The sequence below is a fragment of the Oryctolagus cuniculus genome, chromosome 5, assembly GCF_051225735.1.
Source record: "Oryctolagus cuniculus isolate XC-2025 breed Fujian yellow rabbit chromosome 5, ASM5122573v1, whole genome shotgun sequence".
NCBI lineage: Eukaryota > Metazoa > Chordata > Mammalia > Lagomorpha > Leporidae > Oryctolagus > Oryctolagus cuniculus.
In genome coordinates, this window is record NC_142871.1 from 37,686,331 (window position 1) to 37,699,526 (window position 13,196).

Below are 13,196 nucleotides of genomic sequence, written 5' to 3' on the forward strand. Positions count from 1 at the left end.
CGAGACCTGGCTGCTCCACTTCCCATCCAGCTCTCTGCCATGGCATAGGAAAGCAGTAGAAGATGGCCAAGTCCTTGGGCCCCTGCACCCACGTGGGAGACCAGGAAAAAGCTCCTGGCTCCTGGCTTCGGGTTGGTGCAGCTACGGCCGTTGCAGCCAATTGGGGAGTGAACCATGGGATGAAAGACCTCTCTCTCTCTCCCCCTGCCTCTCCTCTCTCTGTGTAACTCTGACTTTCAAATAAATAAATTAATCTTTAAAAAAAAAAAGTAGGGTCAGCGCCATGGCTCAATAGGCTAATCCTCCGCCTTGCGGCGCCAGCACACTAGGTTCTAGTCCCTGTCGGGGCGCCGGATTCTGTCCCGGTTGCCCCTCTTCCAGGCCAGCTCTCTGCTGTGGCCAGGGAGTGCGGTGGAGGATGGCCCAAGTGCTTGGGCCCTGCACCCCATGGGAGACCAGGAGAAGCACCTGGCTCCTGCCATTGGATCAGCGCGGTGCGCCGGCTGCAGCACGCCGGCCGCGGCAGCCATTGGAGGGTGAACCAACGGCAAAGGAAGACCTTTCTCTCTGTCTCTCTCTCTCACTGTCCACTATGCCTGTCAAAAAAAAAAAAAAAAAAAAAAAAAAAAAAAAAAAAGTAGAAATGAAAACTGGGCTCCTTTTGTTCTTTTTCTTTTCGTTGTAGCTGCCCATTGAAGACAAGGTCACATCTGAAATAAGACGGGTGTGGGGGAAGCAACGAAATTGCAGGGAAGGGTAATTACAGCCACACTCATGTCAGTAGGCTACGTGTCATTCCAAAGCGCCCAGCCCTGTATCTGACCCATGGGAGATGTTCAATAAACGCATGAGGGAACGAATGAGTGGGCCATTTTCTAAGTAATGAAATCTTCATGCAGTGCTTTTTATGGCCAAAATGCAATAAGCTTTCTAACACCTGAATAAATTCATTTTCATTTGAAATAGCACTTGGTTTATGACAATAAATTTATTATACAGCATTTTAAAAATCCAAAAATGGATAAATTATGAAGTAAACTCACCTGAAATCCCACCACTCAGAAGTCATGCCTGTTGTGGCAGGTGTCGCGGTGTGGCCAGTTAAGCCGCCACCCGACACCTATATTCCATGTTGGTTGCCTGATTTGAGTCCCACCCAGTCTGTACTTCTGATCCAGCTTCCAGGGAGGCAGCAGATAACAGCCCTTTTACTTGGGTTCCTGCCACCCACATGGGAGACCTGGATTGAATTCCAGGGTCCTGGCTTCAGCTTGGCCCAGCCCCAGCTATTGCAAATATTTGGGTAATGAACTAGCAGATGGAAGATCTCTCTCTCTCTCTCTCTCTCTCTCTCTCTCATTCTGCCTTTAAAATAAAAAAGTAACACTTTTTAAAAAACATCACCGATAACATTTTATATACATTTATAAATATATTAGTGTGTATTACTTAAAATAGAAATAATATACATAATACTGAATTTATATGACAAAAATTTGATTTGTCCTCTCTTGCTGGTGTGGTCATTTTTTTCCTATAAGGCACAACTTTGCTTAAGTTTGCTGCCATGTTTGCCATGTTTCAGTTTGACTTTTAGGTCCTGCACCAGTCAGCTTTTGCCAGAATAATGCTGCACATGGTGTGGGTGTGGTTCAGATCTGCTCCACACATCTCCCTGTTTCAAGTCTTTGCTTGCTTCGTGTCCACTAACCAGCCTGTTGGCCAAAGCAAGTCAGATATCCAAGCCTAACATCAAGAGAACAGAGAAACAGCCTTGGTAGGCTTAACTGTAAAAAGTCACATGAAAAAAGCAGTCACATGGACAAGGATTCAGAAAGGGGTAAAGAGTTGGGAATAATAATCCCATCCACCAAAGGCTTAAATGTCTTTATTTATACTGTTTCTTTCTAACTAGATCTAGAGTATTCACTGATTTTTAAAATTACTTCATTATGGTAAGCACCAAACTATAAAAAATTAGCATAGGTATGAATGCATTATGCACTGTTCATTTCTCTCTCTCTCTCTCTCTCTCTGAGACTTAGTTATTTATTTGAGATGCAGAGTTACAGACAGAAAGAGGGAGAGACAGAGAGGCCTTCCATCTGCTGGTTTACTCCCCAAATGGACACAATGACCAGAGCTGGGTCAATCCAAAGCCAGGAGCCAGGAGCTTCTTCAAAGTCTCCCACACAGATGCAGGGGCCCAAGCACTTGGGCCATATTCTACTGTTTTCCCAGGCCATAGCAGAGAGCTGGATTGGAAGAGCAGCAGCCAGCACATGAATTGGCGCCCATATGGGATGTCAGTGCTGCAGGAGGAGGCCCAGCCTACTGCGCTGCAGCCCCAGACCCTGTTCATTTTTTTATTATTAATTTTTATTATTTTTTGACAGGCAGAGTGGACAGTGAGAGAGAGAGACAGAGAGAAAGGTCTTCCTTTGCCATTGGTTCACCCTCCAATGGCCGCCGCGGCTGGCGCACTGCAGCCGGCGCACCGCATTGATCCGATGGCAGGAGCCAGGTGCTTCTCCTGGTCTCCCATGGGGTGCAGGGCCCAAGCACTTGGGCCATCCTCCACTGCACTCCCGGGCCACAGCAGAGAGCTGGCCTGGAAGAGGGGCAACCGGGACAGAATCCGGCGCCCCGACCGGGACTAGAACCCGGTGTGCTGGCACCGCAAGGCGGAGGATTAGCCTAGTGAGCCATGGCGCCGGCCTGTTCATTTCTTTTAAAAGATGAAGTTGGAGTTCTCCAGACTCTGTATTTAATACAACATGCTCTTTCTCTTTTATCTATTCATTCCATTCCTTTCATTTGAATGCTGTGTTGCATTTTTCTTTATGTTTTCACACGTGTTGCTTAATTCAGAAGCCACCGTTCTCAAGGTGTTAGTAGATCCCAAAAGTAATAGCTTTCTCTTTTCTGTGTCTGAAATCTTTCTACCACGGCTCTCAGGGAAAAGTAATATTTTTCTTATGTTAAAATACCCCCGGGCCAGCTCTGTGGCATAGCGGGTAAAGCCGCCATCTGCAGTACCGGCATCCCATATGGGCGCTGGTTCGAGTCCCGGCTGCTCTACTTCCAATCCAGCTCTCTGCTATGGCCTGGGAAAGCAGTAGAAGATGGCCCAAGTGCCTGGACCCCTGCACCCACATGGGAGACCCAGAAGATGCTCCTGGTTCTTGGCTTTGTATCGGCGCAGCTCTGGCCATTGCAGCCAATTGTGGATTGAACCAGCGGATGGAAGACCTCTCTCCCTTTCTCTCTCTCTCTCCCTTCCTCTCCCTCTTCCTCTCCCTCTCTGTGTAACTTTGACTTTCAAATAAATAAATCTTTAAAAATTCCTCATATTTCTAATATCTGTATCTCATATTAAATATCCCACATTTGTGTATATAGACTTTTTAAAAAATATTTTATTTATTTATGTGAGAGGTACAGTTAAAGACAGTGAGATGGCAAGACATAGAGAAAGGTCTTCCATCTGCTGGCTCACTCCCCAAATGGCTGCAACGGCTAGAGCTATGCCAATCTGAAACTAGGAGCCTGGAGCTTCTTCCAGGTTTTCCACACGGATGCAGGGTCCCCATGGACTTGGTCCATCTTCCACTGCTTTCCCAGGCCATAACAGAGAGCTGGATTTGAAGAGGAACAGCCAAGATTAGAACCTGTGCCTATATGGGACACTGGCACTGCAGGTGGAGGATTAACCTAATGTGCCATGGAGCTGGCCCCTAGACTTTTAAATTAAGCATATCAAGTAAAATATTTTTAACTTGTATTTTATGAAATGAACAAGAAAGAGCACTGTTAGTACATTACTTAACATTAATCATGTCATATTGTTTTAGAATTTGGAGGTTATCGGCACTGATTTGAGTCCTAGCTGCTCCACTTCCAATCCAGCTTCCTGCTAAGGTGCCTGGAAAAGCAGCAGAAGATGGCCCAAGTGCTTGGGCCCCTGCACCAAGATGGGAGACTTGGATGAAGCTCCAGGCTCCTGGCTTCAGCCTGGCCCATCCCTGACCATTGAGACCATTTGGGGAGTGAACCAGTGGATGGAAGATATCTGCCTCTCCTTTTCTGTCTATAATTCTGCCTTTCAAATACATAAAACAAAACTTTAAAAAAAAAAAGAAAACCAGGAATTTCTTTTTGATTCTTCAAGTCTACTCAAAGAATAATATAAACCGAGAAAATTCTTTCAGCAATGATACAATAACTACTATAACAACTGATCCGTTCAGTAGTTGCCCACGTGTGGTAATTAGCTGCTAATGAAACACGTCACATGAAATGTGCAGGTGGTTTCTTCTTTTTTTTTAAGATTTATTTATTTATTTGGAAGTCAGTTACACAGAGAGAGGAGAGGCAGAGAGAGAGAGAGGTCTTCCATTTGCTGGTTCACTCCTCAGTTGGCCGCAACGGCCGGAACTGAGCAGATCTGAATCCAGGAGCCAGGAGCTTCCTACAGGTCTCCCACACGGGTGCAGGGGCCCAAGCACTTGGGCCACCATCTACTGCTTTCCCAGGCATAGCAGAGAGCTGGATCGGAAGAGGAGCAGCCGGAACTTGAACCAGAGCCCATATGGGATGCCGACGCTTCAGGCCAGAGCGTTAACCCGCTGCGCCTCAGTGCTGGCCCCATGGTGGTTTCGTTTTCTGACCAGACAGGTCAGGTGCCTGATAATATGTGTGTGTTTGGGGGGGCGGGTAGTGAGCATGTGCTCTTTCAGACTAAATTACTTTTTACAAAACAAAGTTTTATTTATTTATTGGAAAGGGAGAGGAAGAAGGGAAAGTGGAGTGGAGAGAAGAAAGCCCTTCTATTTGCTGCTTCACTCCCCATGCGTCAACAAGGGCCAGGGCTGGGCTGAGGCCTGAGCCAGAAGCAGGAATACAATCCAGATCTCCCACGTGGTGGCACAAACCCAGTTACCTGAACCAGCACCGCTGCCTCCCAAGGTCTGCATTGGTAGAAAGCTCGAGTCAGGAGCCAGAACTGAGAACTGAATCCAAGCACGCCAATGAGGCACATGGGTGGCTTAACCACTAGGGTAAACATGCACTCCCCTAAACGGATTCTTACTCAGGACAAGAAAAACACCCACTCTTTCATGTGACTGGGAAAGCACTATTTAATGGTGTGCTCCTCGGCTCCTCAGCTGGGGGTTGTGTGGCCCCCATTTGGAGGAGATTCAGGCAATGTGGGGCATACACTAACTGAAACAATAACCGGAGGGTGCTGCTGGTATTTAGCGCCTGGGTCAGGAACGCCAACTTCTAGAGCACACTGTACTGTTACGTACTACTCAGTACACAATCCAAAATGCCAATGTTGAAATACTGATGTAATGAAATGTACCCAGTATTAGTCAGAAGTTGTAGGTGCAAACAATAGAATGAACTTAAGTGGAAAAGATACATAAAATTATATTCAGTGGCTCACAGAATTCCCAAAGGTCTTGAGAATCAGGCTAAGTAGACAAACAGCTGTAACAATTCCCCACTACACTGCCAGCTGCTCCAAGGGGACACTGTTGTCTCTACTCTGTGCCAGCTGGGACTGCCTACTCATGGGATGGTGCCTTGGCCATTACTGCTTCTTAGAGCTGGTTCTCTCTTCATCATCCTTGTCAGATGCGTTGCCTCCATGTAAGGTTTCCCTCTTGCCTGGAGGGCTCAGACCCCATGTCTGAACCCCAGTAGTGACACAGAAGGTGGAGAAGGCGAGCTCCAGGCTTCTACCTTGGGGCCTCTACCCTGGAGAAGCAAAGCTCAGAAGATGGGAAGCTACATAAATACAGGAGAGGTGTTCACAAGATGCTGGGCTGTCAGGAAGTATGAGAAATATTCACCAAACCATTCAAAGCCCATGCCACATGCCATTGCTGAAGGACACTAACCAAGCATGAGCCTGTTAAAAATAGCTTCTCAATTTGTCTTCCAGAATCTTAAAAAGATATCCTGTGTCTCTCCCCATTGTTGCATATTCATCTATTTTTTGCAGTCCCATTTCCATATGAGGTATTCTTTGGATTAATGCGTGTCATTTTTGTGTCTTTCCAAAGCACTGTAATTCTTATCCAGCTGCAAAGGGACTTGTTTCTTTGTCCTCTCACCTCCTACAACTTTATACATCCCACACGAGTGTTTTCAAAAGGATTTTTTTCTGAAACAATGGGTAAGATAAAATGGACGTGGTCAGAAAAAAAAATCAGTGAAGAAATTACAGCGCACTTGGTTCAGACATCACGGTGACATTGTGCCTGGCGGGGGCTGGGCAGGAGCTGTGGAGTAATGTGAAGTGTTATACCAATTTGTTATACGGTCACTGAAGAACAAGAGCTGAAATACCATAAAGCTGCCTAAGTTGGAAGTACGACAAGCAGGGCTCTAAGACGAGACAAAGCATATGACATATAGTTCCGTGTCATAGGATATTCGCTTTCCAGAAATGATTTGAATCATTAAAGGGAAAGCAACACAGGTTTCCTGGAAATAATGAATTAATTTCTCAATTTTATTATTCCTATCTTTGATGCTGTCACAGGATCGTGGTCTTCCACTAAGTGATGAATGATGGAATCTGTAGGGGAATACCTATTAGCTTACGTTTTGAAACCATCCCAAATGAATTCATCAGCTATGTTTAATGGATACAAATAAATAGTTTCAGCCACACTACACTGGAAATGATAATCACACCTTCCTTCAAAGCTTTCAAATTACCTTATAAATAAGCCTTATTATCCCCAATACAGTGATCTAGGAAAGAAGTCCAACAGCTGGTATCAATTTTAAATGACCTGATTCTGAGTGGATTGCTCTAATATTCATTTTTTTATTGCAAATGAATAGGGGTTTGTCTTGCTATGTGTACTACTGTCAAATTCATATAGGGACCCAGAATCTATTTTTAAAACACACCAGGCTTATTTATTATTATATGAGATCTACATGGAAAAAATTGGAAGTCAGGAATGCACATACAGTTTGTTTAAATACATAGCTCATTTAGGTGAGACTTTGTGGTGGAATGAGAAGGCCAGGCCAAGATGGCTGCTGGCAAGCGAGTGTCAGTTACTCAGGAATGGCTTCGAAACCCACCTGGCAACGGAGCCTGTCTGGCAACAGGCTGTGATTGGTTAGGGCATAAACCGCCCCCTTGACTGGACTGGCTGCCTTGGCTATTTAAGCTGCTGTACCAACTACAATAAACAAGCCTGTGGTGCTCGCCTCTGGCCTGCTTTCACCCGACTCCCGGGGTCTGAGTGGTGACTCCGTGCCTCTTGCCCCCACCACGCTCCTCCTCTCAGAACGAATCAACCTCAACAAGACTTGAATTTTTGAAATAATGAATGATGGCAGGTTATTCATTTATCAGTCATGTTTGGAGATACTATAGGTTTGTTGTCATTGTATAATGAAATAAGTTCTCAGTTTGCTGGTTTATGTACCTATGAGTGAGTACAGAGGAGCAAATACATCTTACTGGTATTGGGCCTAAAAGGACGTCTACAGCATGAAGTCAAACTGTTTTAATTACCTCCTTACAGAACATCTGGTTGTTGGGATGATGGGGAAGTGACTCTTTTGGGGTTTTGGAGTGAACAGCTTGTATCATAAGTATGCTCTAGTTTTAACTCTAGTGCATCTCAAAGTTCTATAGTCCACACTGAGAAGTAGACTGATATAATAATAATCTAAAAATCTGTAAATAGAACTAAATTCAAATCTTGTCCTGTTGCTGAAAATACTACTACTCTTTGACATCCCTCAAAATATTCATGTAGAAGCCTATGGCCTAGCTATCCCAATTCTGGGTATGTATCCAAAGGGAATGAAATCCATGTATCAAGGAGACATCTACACTCCCTTTTTCATTGCAGCCTTACTCACTATAGCTAAAATATGGAGTCAACCTAGGTGTCCAGGGAGGGATGAATGGATGAATGGATACATATACATATATCACACACACAATGGAACATTACTCAGCCAATTAAAAAAGAAAAGGAAATCCTGACATTTGCAGCAAAAAGGATGGACCTGGGATTAAGTGAAATAAGACAGACATAGGAAAATACCAATGTTCTCTCTCATATGTAGAAGGAGATTTTAAAGTCAATATCAACTCAGAATAGTGTCTACTATAGAATGGCAAGGGTAGGAAGAGTGGGAATAGAGGGAGGTCAGACCAAAATGTTGTCAAATACAAGTAATAAATTCGAGGGCTCCATAGCAGCAGGGAGACTACAGTTCAGAATACTGCATTACACATTGTATGAGGACCTAAAAGAGAGGACTTACAGGCTCCAGACACAGATAAGGAAATGGAAATGCTAATTATGCTAATTACATGGCTGGACCAACTTATGCTGTATATATGAGTTGAAATATTTTATTGTACCTTATAAAAATGTACAAGTATTATGTTAATCAAAAAGAAAATTTCACATAGGATCTACTATTTTTTCATTGACTGATGCCCCAAAAACTTGGATCTTGGTTACAAATATGAATATGTTGCCACTGGGAATTCTTTGAAGTTAAAAACTAACACAAGGGAATAAGAATATAAAATATTCGAGAACTCTAAGCCTCTATTCCTAACAGATGGACTTATGCGGCCCAGTCAAGAAGGTTTTCCCTAGTGGCAGCAGAGACAGTGGCACTGACAAGAGTACAGTGCTCTACAATCCTTAGAAATGACCTGGCCCAAACTTTTCAAACTACGAGTTGATAAGCAAGACTCAGAAAAGTGATCTGATTTGCTCAAGTTCACACGTCAGTGGTGGACCCAACTCTAGAAGCCACAGTGTACCTTCTAGCCCCAGCAGGCACTCTGTCTCAAACTATGCAAACTGACTGTCAGAAGACAAGGCTATAACGTATACAGTACCAGTTGAGGACAACATACTCTTGCTAAGTGACTCAATGAGCATTTTCATGGCTCTGATCCATGGGAATATAGTCATATAAAACATGAGATCCCAAACTTATATTTTTTTACAAATTAATGTTTTGTTCGGTTTTAAATGGAAAATGAAAAAATTTTATTACTTTCCACTGTCTATAAACCTGCTTAAATGGATATATTTCATTGATAAGGATTAGAATCCTTAATCCTTAAATTAAGTATCTGGATGTGTGCTTTTCCTAATTCTATCACATAAGCTGATTGCCCCCATATATTTTCATAGAAATTCAGGGATTCAAGGAAGCTGGTTTAGTTAAAAAAAAAAGTGACTTTTCTTTCATTACACATCCTTAATTTGTGAAATATATTGCACTTGGTACCAAGAGTAAGTGTCACACTGTGGAAAGAGTGTTGAACAGATCAGAGTCTAAATTTAGCCCTACTTTTTATTAGCTTTATGACCTTGGGCCATTTAACCACACACAGTCCCAATTTCCTAATCTGTAAAAGTACTAATTACTTCTTAACAGGGTCACTGGAGGGGAGAAAATTAATTATGAACCTAAATCACCGGCAATACAGCCTGGGCCTTACCAGGTATTTAACAAATGGAAATTGAGTCTCAACTAAAATTACAGAAGTGAAACCCTAGATTGCAAAAAGTATACTATTTTTAGGCTTTCAAATTATTCAGATGGTTTGGGAATTGCTCCTGGAGGATATTTATAGACACATGCTGAGAAAAGCTACCTCTCCTGAAATACTGTTAACTTAGATGATGGGATGGTGAAAATAGTACTGGAACACTGAGATACGAACCTGGGTTGCAGTTCAAAACCAGTTCCCTAATAGCAGAGCGGCCTTGGATAAGGCACTGACCTCTTGGCATGTGTGTTTCCTCAACTGAAAAGGCAAGAATAAAAATACGTGTGCTTTCTATCCCAAGGGTCGACTTAAGGAGGGATCTACAAACAGAAAAGATTCATGGTGAGCAGCAACGGATGGATCCTCCCCTTTCACCTTTGCTATCCAAGTCACTTCAGGGACACACAATTATCTGTTTATAAGATGCTGCTTAGCTTTTTTTTTTAATTTAATGATTTGTTGTTAATATCATATGAAGCGTGCTGATTTGAAATGATTTAAAATTCTAAACTTGAGGGTGCCTTGGCAACTATACTATCTTAGTATGAAGGACAGGGATATAAAAGTGAAGAAACAGTGAAATAATCAGGGCTCCTGCTTATGGCTTCATTGTCCCAACACAACTCCAACAACTTCCGTGAGTGAGGAAATAAATGAGAAAAGGCAACAAGGGAAAACAATGCATTTATTAAGAGACATGAAAATGCATAAACTCATTTATAAATAAATGCAGTATAATATACCCTGTGAAAAAATAGCTAAAAATCCATGAGCAAAGTGGAGTCTATATTTGAAATGATTACATATTTGATGTCCAGTCATTTCCCCTTCTGTCATGATTTATTAGTAGCAGCAATTTCACAATGACTTGAAAAAGCCATTACCAATAACCACCATTATAGAACATTTTTCAAGAACGCTCTTTAAAAATGAATCAGTGCAAACAAATTTGGATTACCAGGGATATGGTAAGACCTGGGCCTTAACCTCAAAAAAGTATAAAAAAAAGTCCAAAACATTCATTCATGAAGAAATGAAAAAGCAAACTTCATTTTGATCAGTGAAAAATAACACATATGGATATTATATATCCATATATCCATATATCACTTAATCAGTAATTGCAATTATTACATTTATAAATCTTCTTTCAAGTACTAATGTTCAATAAACATTCAAATTCTCCTTAAAAGTTACACTAGATATATAAACATGGAGACAATGCTTATCTTGATTTAACAACAGCAATCAGATTAAGAGAGGGCAGGGGACCCTAAAATAGTGTTGGGTTTGAGTTGTATTGTTGTTGTTAGTCTGTAAATAATTTTTCACAGTCTGTTTATACCTGCAAGGACCCGAGGAACATCTCACAACAGCTAATTAAGAAGTAATCTCTATGAAATAACATTACAGAAAAAAAACATTTTAAGACACAAGTTTAGCTAAAAGGGGGGGGGGGCACAAAGTCAGTATTATTTGGCAAGAAATTGTTAATTCCTTACCAAGTATTGGTTTGCTGTTGTGCAAACACTACCAGAACAGTTCTTTGGCATTCACCAAAGAGCTATTTAGTAATCTGAAAATATATCATAAACTATTTTATCACGTAGTGCTTACGTCAAAGTCATACTGAAATCAACATCATTTCCTTGATTATTGTGAATAAGTCTTTCTTCAAAAAGCTCCCTCCTAATTTTAGCCTGAGTCTCCGGCTTTAATAAAAGTTCCTTTATCTGTTTCACTTTGGACTTCAATTTCATTCTTTCTCGATGCAAAGCTTCGTTAATTAAGTCTTGGATTTCAATTGGTTTCTTGCCTAAGGAAAAAAATTATACAAAAAATTTAACATACAAATGTCAATGGAAAACATCAAACATGGCACACTGACTTATCAAAATAGGATTAAAAAAACCTTTAAAATGTTGCTCACATTTTATAGAAAAGGTTGCATTTTGCCAAAAATATATAAAAATATATACATCAAACATAATTTACTGTAAATCAGGATCAATGCATAGTGACAGCACACTTAGGACAAACTCAAAATATTAGGGACTAACTGTACAGATGGATAATCTCAACAATGATTCTTTTACGCTTAGCACTTGAGAGCTGTGTGTGAGTTTTGGCCTCAGATAAAATAGTTGAATGCCCTGCTAAGCAATATAAATGGCAGGATTCCATTTATGGCAAGGCCTCTCCTATGGCCTTTAATCTGAGTCCAGGAGGCATAACCCAAAGTCCCCTCTCTCCCTTGTGCATAGCTGAGGGCACATGAAACGCGGGCCATTCTTCTTTCATAAATTAATTTCCTCGGCTAGTGCCAGCACTCTTTCTCTTCTGTTGTGTTCCAGAAATGCAAACACGTCGGTCATGAAAAGTAGTAGGCAATCTCCACGGATTGGACACGAGACAAACAGCACACTGCAAGTCAGTCCCTGGACTCAGCAGAAGGGAGCAGGGATGCTTTCCACAGCGCAGCGGGAGCCTGTGTTCCGGCCTCATTTCCTGTTGTGATCACTGTCATTGCCATTCCGCTCAGCCTCGCCAGTTTTCACAGAGCTCCCCTCCCCTGGCTGCTTTTTGTTCTGTGTTTCTTCCAGATACTGCTGCACAGCCTTGAGCACCGCATTCTCCACCAGCCTCTTACTGAGCCTCAACAGTTCAGCATCGTCAGGCTCCCCTCCATCCTTTTCACCTACATTCCACAACAGAGAAGAGAGGTCACTGAGTCATATTGCCATAGAAACTCGGCATGCAAGGCCCAGCTTGTTCAGTTAGTGAAAAAGATCAAGTGTCCTTAAGTCTGGTCAATTAGATCTACAAGACTAGGGGGTTGACTTTTCATTTTGTATCTGCAGAAGCAGGAGTCTGCCTATTCCTGAAGTCTTTGGGTTGAAAAGTAGTTCACCTCTCACAATCTGGGAAATATGCTAGCTAACAATGATGGCAGCTCCCCGTTTCTACATGGAATTTCTGCTGTTCTCTCATTCAAGGCTAATCACTACTATTAAAGTGCATGTGCCCCCCACCTGAGTTTACCAAGGACACTTGTGCGTGCCTTGCCTTCTCCAAGGCTAAATCTCAGCTAATCTAGCTTTCCTGATCATGTCATCACTTAGGATTTTAAAATGTTTGGCTTATAGTTTGAGTGTTAAATCCTCCACCTTCCCATGAAGACAAAGGCAGTTACCACTGTTAGGAACTGGTTGAAAATCAGCTTGTAAAACGAATATTCTTTTTATTCTCAGGGCTATCACTGCAATTTAAGAAATAGGACTTTCTTCAAAGAAGAGTTAGGCTCGTGATGATAAATTATTAGATGTTAATACTTTACAGCTGTTTTTCTTCCCAACTAGCAAAGATCTAGGTTTAATTATCCCAGTGTTCATTTCACTATACAAGAGCTGGTTCCCAACTATTCTCATGCGACACACATTTCCCAGCCACTCTCTTCCTTGTCTCCTTTAACTGGGAAAGCAGCTCAGCCTTCCATCCAGGCCCTCATCTCGCTCTATTAAGCTGTAGCCCTGGGCAGTCAGATGGTTGGAGGCAAAGAAGTCATCAGAATGCCCACACATTTGGCAAGCTCAGTTTTGGAGATCACTCAGGGGCTTCAGAAGGC

The 13,196-nt window shown here is 42.2% G+C and overlaps 1 protein-coding gene across 6 annotated transcripts in view; it reads right to left on the reverse strand.

The window, feature by feature from the left end:
• Window positions 1-10,236: 10,236 nt before the first annotated feature.
• AKAP7 (A-kinase anchoring protein 7) overlaps window positions 10,237-13,196 on the reverse strand; it is a 162,672-nt gene continuing 159,712 nt past the window's right edge. For 4 of the 6 annotated variants that reach the window (XR_016233751.1, XM_051855333.3, XM_089332676.1 and 1 more), the window contains one exon: window positions 10,237-11,387. Coding sequence is in view for 4 of the 6 variants with exons in the window: in XM_051855333.3 (XP_051711293.1) it covers window positions 11,185-11,387 (203 nt within the window). In the remaining 2 variants the exon portion in view is untranslated. Of the gene's footprint in view, window positions 12,270-13,196 lie in introns of all 6 variants that reach the window. The other 2 variants (XR_016233750.1, XM_051855334.3) reach the window with 1 other exon arrangement.